The 6898-nt window shown below is 44.5% G+C and overlaps 1 protein-coding gene across 1 annotated transcript; it reads left to right on the top strand.

Annotated features, from left to right (window-relative positions):
* Positions 1-854: 854 nt before the first annotated feature.
* LOC147638327 (glycine dehydrogenase (decarboxylating), mitochondrial-like) lies at positions 855-6632 on the top strand. Its single transcript, XM_086798256.1, has 15 exons — positions 855-2252; positions 2352-2597; positions 2738-2815; positions 2914-3014; positions 3109-3304; positions 3397-3522; positions 4229-4414; positions 4548-4661; positions 4754-4906; positions 5066-5257; positions 5338-5415; positions 5554-5679; positions 5951-6049; positions 6141-6258; positions 6341-6632. Exons 1-15 carry the CDS (start codon positions 1047-1049, stop codon positions 6430-6432), a joined length of 3111 nt encoding a protein of 1036 aa, XP_086654382.1. The 5' UTR covers positions 855-1046; the 3' UTR covers positions 6433-6632.
* Positions 6633-6898: the final 266 nt, after the last annotated feature.

Genomic DNA, 6898 nt, shown 5'->3' on the forward strand with positions numbered 1-6898 from the left:
ACCCCCCAAAATAAATAAAAGAAAGCGATAATTAAATTAGTGGAGGGGCTTATCAAATTTCAATCACAACTACAAGTTTCATAGGAAAGGATGTGGTGAAAGAGGGGAAATTCATGATTCATTTGTGAGGAATTATCCCTCAATCGTGAATGGATGTAGAAAGGAAAGGAATTGATGCTCAGAAGGTGTGTAGGTAGTTTGACTTGCTCCCCATTTATACTTGAATTGATATACCATATGAAAATTTACCTTGAGAATAAGAAAGATTACAAAATAATGATGAATATGAAAGGTGAGTAGGTAGTTTGACTTGCTTTTTCATGCAATATTTGGAGTTTTAAAATTTGGCACCCCTCTCAATTTTGCAAGGATAAGCTACCCCTATCTCTCTTAATGTTTGCTATTTGTACATCTGGCTCAAATTGAGCCTCCCACATTCCTACCAAATCTCATCTTCTTAAATTGCGCACGAGCCCCTTTAACGCGTTGCCCTTAGGAGAGATTGACACCTCAAATTTGTTCCAAGGATAAGGAGAGAATGGTCCATTGGAAACAGCTGTATAAAAAAACAGTTATTTTCCAATACTCAATGGAAAAAACTGATTGAAACTTGGAATTGCCATCAGTATTTTGAAAAGAATGTAATAGAACTCATTGGGTGTGAAGACAATTTTTTGTGGGAGGGAGAAGGTCACTATCCGCCGCGAAGCCACCACCACGCACAAACTGGTGGTGGCCCTTGTATGTGGGTGGGTGTGGAGATGACAAAAAGCCCCATCAACCACCTTGAACGTTGGGAGACGAGGGGGTAGTAGAAGAAGGAATTGGGCGCGCTTTGTTCCTAAGTAAGGTTCGCACACAGATCCTCTCTACCCCACATGGGTTGCTGCGTCTTGCTCACCACAAGGCGCAAGCAACTGATCTGTGGGTACAGAATCTAGCTCTAGGTTATTTCCTCCGGCGGCTCCTTGTTACATTGGGTTTAGGATTTTGGGTCTCTGCAATTAGCTTGTTTTCTGCATCCCAGCTTTGCGCCCACCGCCTCCATGTCTGCAATCATGGGTTCTCGCCTTCGCCGAGCAGCAGCTCTTCAGCATCTGCGCAAGCAAGTTGGGCGCCCACCATCTCATTCTGCCTCTGCAGTAATTGCTGGCCCCGTTTCACACAAGATTGGTCCAATCGCCCGACCTCCTACATGGCTGCCCAGCTTCTTCTCCATCCCAGGTGCTGCCCGCAGCATCTCCGTGGAAGCTCTGAAGCCCAGTGACACGTTCCCACGGCGCCACAACAGTGCAACGCCAGAAGAGCAAGGTAAGATGTCTAAGCTCTGTGGATTCGAGTCCCTAGATGCCCTAATTGATGCCACCCTGCCCAAGACCATCTTGAGACCAGAAATGAAGCTTCCCAAGTTCAGCAATGGCCTCACTGAAGCTCAAATGCTGGACCACATGAAAACCCTTGCATCCAAGAACAAAGTCTTCAAGTCATACATTGGCATGGGGTACTACAACACATATGTCCCCCCAGTCATCCTCCGGAACATTCTGGAGAATCCTGGATGGTACACCCAGTACACTCCTTACCAAGCAGAGATTGCCCAAGGTAGGCTTGAATCGCTGCTCAATTTCCAAACCATGATCACAGATCTCACTGCCATGCCCATGTCCAATGCATCCCTTCTCGACGAGGGCACTGCTGCAGCCGAAGCCATGGCCATGTGCAGCAGTGTCTCCCGGGGCAAGAAGAAGACCTTCCTCATCGCTGACCATTGCCACCTTCAAACCATCGATGTCTGCAAAACCCGTGCTGCTGGCTTTGATCTTGCTGTGAAAGTAGTCAGCTTGAAAGATTTTGACTACAGCAACAAAGATGTGTGTGGTATTCTTGTACAATATCCAACCACAGATGGTGAGATACTTGATCTCTCAGAGATTGTCGCAACCGCCCACACACATGGTGCAAAGGTGGTGGTTTCTACAGATTTACTGGCTCTGACCATGCTACGCCCGCCGGGAGAGTTTGGTGCTGACATGGTGGTGGGTTCTGCACAACGATTTGGGGTACCCATGGGCTATGGTGGTCCCCATGCAGCTTTCCTGGCAACCTCTCAAGAGTACAAAAGATCCATGCCTGGACGAATTATTGGTGTGAGTGTGGATGCTAGTGGGAAACCGGCATTGCGAATGGCTATGCAGACCCGTGAGCAGCATATAAGGAGGGAAAAGGCTACCAGCAACATATGTACCGCTCAGGTGATGAACTTTTTGTATTGTTGTTAGTTGGCTTCTTTATGTATCTGAATCTTAACCTTTAGAAGTTTTACTAATTTGCCTTGTGTCTCAAAAACTCAGGCACTGCTAGCAAACATGGCTGCTATGTATGCTGTCTATCATGGGCCAGAGGGATTGAAACAGATCGCAGAGCGAGTACATGGTTTGGCAAGCACCTTTGCCACAGGTGCTCAGAAATTTGACCATGTAAAGGTAGAAAAGAAGCCATTCTTTGACACTGTGAAGGTTGGCGTGCCCGATGCAAGTGCCATCTCTCAAGCTGCTCTCAAGAAAGGTGTCAACTTACGAGTTTTGGATGAAAAGACAGTAAGTATGGTTGCAGAATCTGCTTACTCTATGGATTAAACTTCCCCTTGTGGGCTCCAATTTCTATTGACACGGCAAAGATTGTTATTTAAATTCCTCCTCCATGCCCTTTATAGCTGGGAGTTTGTATTGTTGAACAGATAACAGTTGCCATGGATGAAACAACAACCCTTGAGGATGTAGATGAGCTTTTTCACATCTTTGCTAATGGCAAGCCTGTGAGTATATGTCATCTTGTTGGTTGTAAAATCTTGCTATAAATTTACAAGGTGCTGCAAGAGGATGCTGATGAGTGCATTTGCTCTTTTGAGTTCAGGTAAGCTTCACTGCCCAGTCCCTGGCTCCTGAGGCAGAAGTGGCCCTTCCTGCAGCTGTTCAGCGTGATAGTGTGTACTTGACGCATCCAGTTTTCAACATGTAAGCGATTTGATAGCATGTATTGCTGCAGGAGAGCAATGCCAGAATCAATCAGTGCTGAAGTCTCTTGTTCACAATGGTTGTTTATTTGCAGGTATCATTCTGAGCATGAGATGTTAAGGTACCTACATAGGATCCAAGCAAAGGATTTGTCCTTGTGCCATAGCATGATTCCTCTCGGATCTTGCACCATGAAGCTGAACTCAACAGTAGAAATGATGCCTGTCTCATGGCCTGAGTTTGCCAACCTTCACCCTTTTGCACCCCTGGATCAGACCGCAGGTTTTCAGGTTCTGCACAGTCTCTCTGAGAGGATGTTTGCGTAGACTCTCCTTTTGTTACGGTCTTCGTCTTGTATTGATCAATTGAAGTGTGTTTGTAGGAAATGTTTCAAGATTTGGGGGAGCTTCTAGCCGAAATTACCGGTTTCGACTCTGTATCTTTACAGCCTAATGCTGGTGCTGCCGGAGAGTATGCAGGTCTTATGGTTATCCGTGCATACCACCATGTAAGGGCCTTATGTTTGTGCACGAAACAATGCCTGTTTGCTCCCCTCTCCAGAGGAGCACTTTAAACTCTAACGAAAAATTGAATCACTATCACGTTGATAACATCTTTTCTTTCCTAGAAAGATCGTATTTAAACACCAAGGAATAGAAACCATATGATGTTTTTCCAAGTTGTTCCCAATATTAACCCTATTCATAACAGCCTATCAACAAAGATTCTAATTACCTTGAATATTACTTAACAAATTTATTTGCATGGCTTGATTAAACTAGGGTTTTCTCCCTCGTATTCAAGTTCAGTCCTCCCTCTCATGTTTGTTTAGGTTCAAAGCCATGTTTAGCATGCTAGACATACACACATATATAGTACACATAGACACATGTCTGGTTTGGCATAACTTCACTGATAATAATATTTTTGTTGAGGGCTAGATTAAATCAAAAGATTAGCTAACTTATCCCATTAATGCTCTTACATTCTAGCACAAAAGTCTTTGAACTGTGGCTTTTTTTTTCATACATTCAAGGTCAACAAATTATCTGGATCAATGATATTTGGGTGTCCACCAATAATAGAATCTATCCAACAATCAATTGGAGCATAGATCTAATCCTATGTGTGATTGTTTACATGGCATCAAAATCTCTGTACTATGTGATTAAGTAAATGATATATATTTGAGAGCTTCATCAATTTTGATGCAGGCAAGGGGTGACTATCATAGAAATGTCTGCATCATCCCAGTCTCGGCACATGGGACAAACCCGGCAAGTGCGGCCATGTGTGGAATGAAAATTGTGGCAGTGGGTACAGATGATAAAGGTAATGTGAATATTGAAGAGCTCAGAAAAGCTGCAGAGGCTCATAAAGACAACCTTTCTGCCCTCATGGTAAGATAGAAACTGTATGGTCTAAATACATTTATATCCATTACACTGCCCACTTCCCCATGGGGGCAGCCCATGCCAGATATGCCAAGGAAGGAGCTGCTGCTGAACCTCATTATTTCTATTTTTTATGTAGGTTACATACCCATCAACACATGGTGTATATGAGGATGGTATTGACGAGATTTGTGACATAATCCACAAAAATGGCGGCCAAGTGTACATGGACGGTGCGAATATGAATGCACAGGTAGAGAAAAGATTTGAGTGACCAGGTGTGATATGTCCTTGAACTCTGTTGTTTAGTGTATTAGGCTGACCTGTTGTGGATCCATCCATCAGGTTGGTTTAACAAGCCCAGGACACATTGGAGCAGATGTCTGCCACTTAAATTTGCACAAGACTTTTTGCATTCCCCATGGAGGTGGTGGTCCAGGCATGGGGCCTATTGGCGTGAAGAAACACCTTGCACCCTTTTTACCCTCCCATCCTGTGGTAAGCATCCGTGGGTCTCCACTGGGAGACGAGGCTAGTGTTAGGTTTGGCTTTCATTTTGCATCTGCGTCAAGTGGGCTTTCTCTTAAATACGGGTGGTGTATGCTCTTTTGGTGAGGGTCCTAGTAAGAGCATGCCAATTTGGTCTATTTTTCTCAGGTTTCAACAGGGGGAATCCCTGAACCAAAGGACAAGCTTTCACCACTGGGCACCATCTCTGCAGCACCATGGGGGTCAGCATTGATCTTACCCATCTCTTACTCCTACATTGCAATGATGGGATCCCAGGGGCTCACGGATGCATCGAAGTTGGCCATCCTTAATGCTAACTACATGGCGAAGCGCCTGGAGGTAACATTCTGAATTTCTGTTTTTATTGTTACAACGTTGGCCATAGTTTTCTCTTCACCTTTTTTTCTTTTCGTTTGCAGTGTTACTATCCAGTTTTATTTCGGGGGAAGAACGGCACGTGTGCCCATGAGTTCATCATTGATTTGAGACCATTTAAGGTATACCAATATCTAGACAACTTCATGTGTTTAGATTCATGCCACAAGATAAGGACATAGGATTATCATGACCGAAGATGCAATTGTCCCATTTTTGATCGCGGGAGACTTAGCGATCACTTCCTGTTTTGCCTCCAGGTAAGCGCAGGTTTAGAGGCAGAGGACGTTGCCAAGCGTTTGATTGATTATGGCTTTCATGCGCCCACCATGTCATGGCCGGTGCCGGGAACTCTTATGATTGAGCCAACTGAAAGTGAGAGCAAGGTACATCTTCTTGATGCCATTTGCATGGTGCCTTGTGGTTCTGGCTCTCAAAGAGATGCTGAAAGCATCTGTGTTGATGTTATTTTGGTACTGAGGCAAATGTACCGGCTGGGTTAGGGGCTTAATGTCAGGTGCACTGCTTCCTAGTCAAAGCTATCATTTACCTAGGCGGTGCTTGCTGTGTTAAGTGCAACATAGACAAGAATCACATACCTGGGGGTTGCTTGTCAAGCTATAATAATAATTGTTTTCCTTCCTCGTATGTGGACAGGCTGAACTTGACCGGTTTTGTAATGCACTGATCTCAATTCGGCAAGAAATCCAGGCCATTGAAAGTGGGGCTTCAAGCCCACATGACAATGTGCTGAAGGTGAACTTGTGGTTAAGGTGTGATATGCTAATGGGGTTGCATTCAGACAGACACATTCGGCTAAGAGCAATTGTTTTCTCAATGATTTCAGGGTGCACCTCATCCTGCAGCAGTTGTTCTGGCTGACAACTGGACAAGGTCATATTCAAGAGAGGTTGCAGCTTTCCCTGCATCATGGGTCTGTGCTTCCAAGTTCTGGCCATCAACAGGTAAGGCAATATGGTCATCCTGTCCCCCCTAAACACTGCTGGGTAGGGTATAGAACCAAACTAACTTTTGGGTGTCCTTTAGGGCGAGTGGACAATGTCTATGGAGATCGCAACCTGGTGTGCACGCTCCCTCCAGCAGAGCCTGAGTTTGAAGAACAGGCTGCTGCTGCTTGAACTTGGGCGTCTATCACCACCAATACAACCAAAGCAAAATTTCTTAATTGAGTCTGTCTTTGCACTGTATTCTAGCCCTAACGTCCTTCTAATCACCATTTTGTATGTAGACGGGTTAATGTATGCAAATCATGTTTTGCATTATCCAAGCTGTAAAGTTGTCTATTTTATAATATAAATTGCTGCCATTTGTCTCCAAGGTACCTCGTTTGAACTGTAACTCCAGTCCATGGAATATATTCCCTTTATCAGCTGCCGAAAAGAGTCCTTGCCTTGCTTTGTCATTCGTCAAAGAAGTTGAAGGAGATCTTGGAGAGATGGCATCCCTCAAGGCCCTCCATGGCTCTTTTATTTGCTTATGTCATTACCATCTTGCAATTACCGGAATCTGGCACAAGTGATGTTGAACATGGTGGATACTAATTTGTTTGGTTCAAAGAGAAGGGCATTGTAGTGTCTTTACAGA

This window comes from Cibotium barometz, chromosome 5 (assembly GCF_041138505.1).
Source record: "Cibotium barometz isolate CiBa-2024 chromosome 5, ASM4113850v1, whole genome shotgun sequence".
Taxonomy (NCBI): Eukaryota; Viridiplantae; Streptophyta; class Polypodiopsida; order Cyatheales; family Cibotiaceae; genus Cibotium; species Cibotium barometz.

What these genes read in the sequence shown, in the direction of transcription:
- LOC147638327 (XM_086798256.1), top strand. Translation starts at nt 1,047, where the DNA reads ATGTCTGCAATCATGGGTTCTCGCCTTCGCCGAGCAGCAGCTCTTCAG. An exon ending in TTTTACCCTCCCATCCTGTG is followed by an intron (nt 4,907 to 5,065) that starts GTAAGCATCCGT and finishes TATTTTTCTCAG; the next exon opens with GTTTCAACAGGGGGAATCCC. An exon ending in ACATGGCGAAGCGCCTGGAG is followed by an intron (nt 5,258 to 5,337) that starts GTAACATTCTGA and finishes TTTCGTTTGCAG; the next exon opens with TGTTACTATCCAGTTTTATT.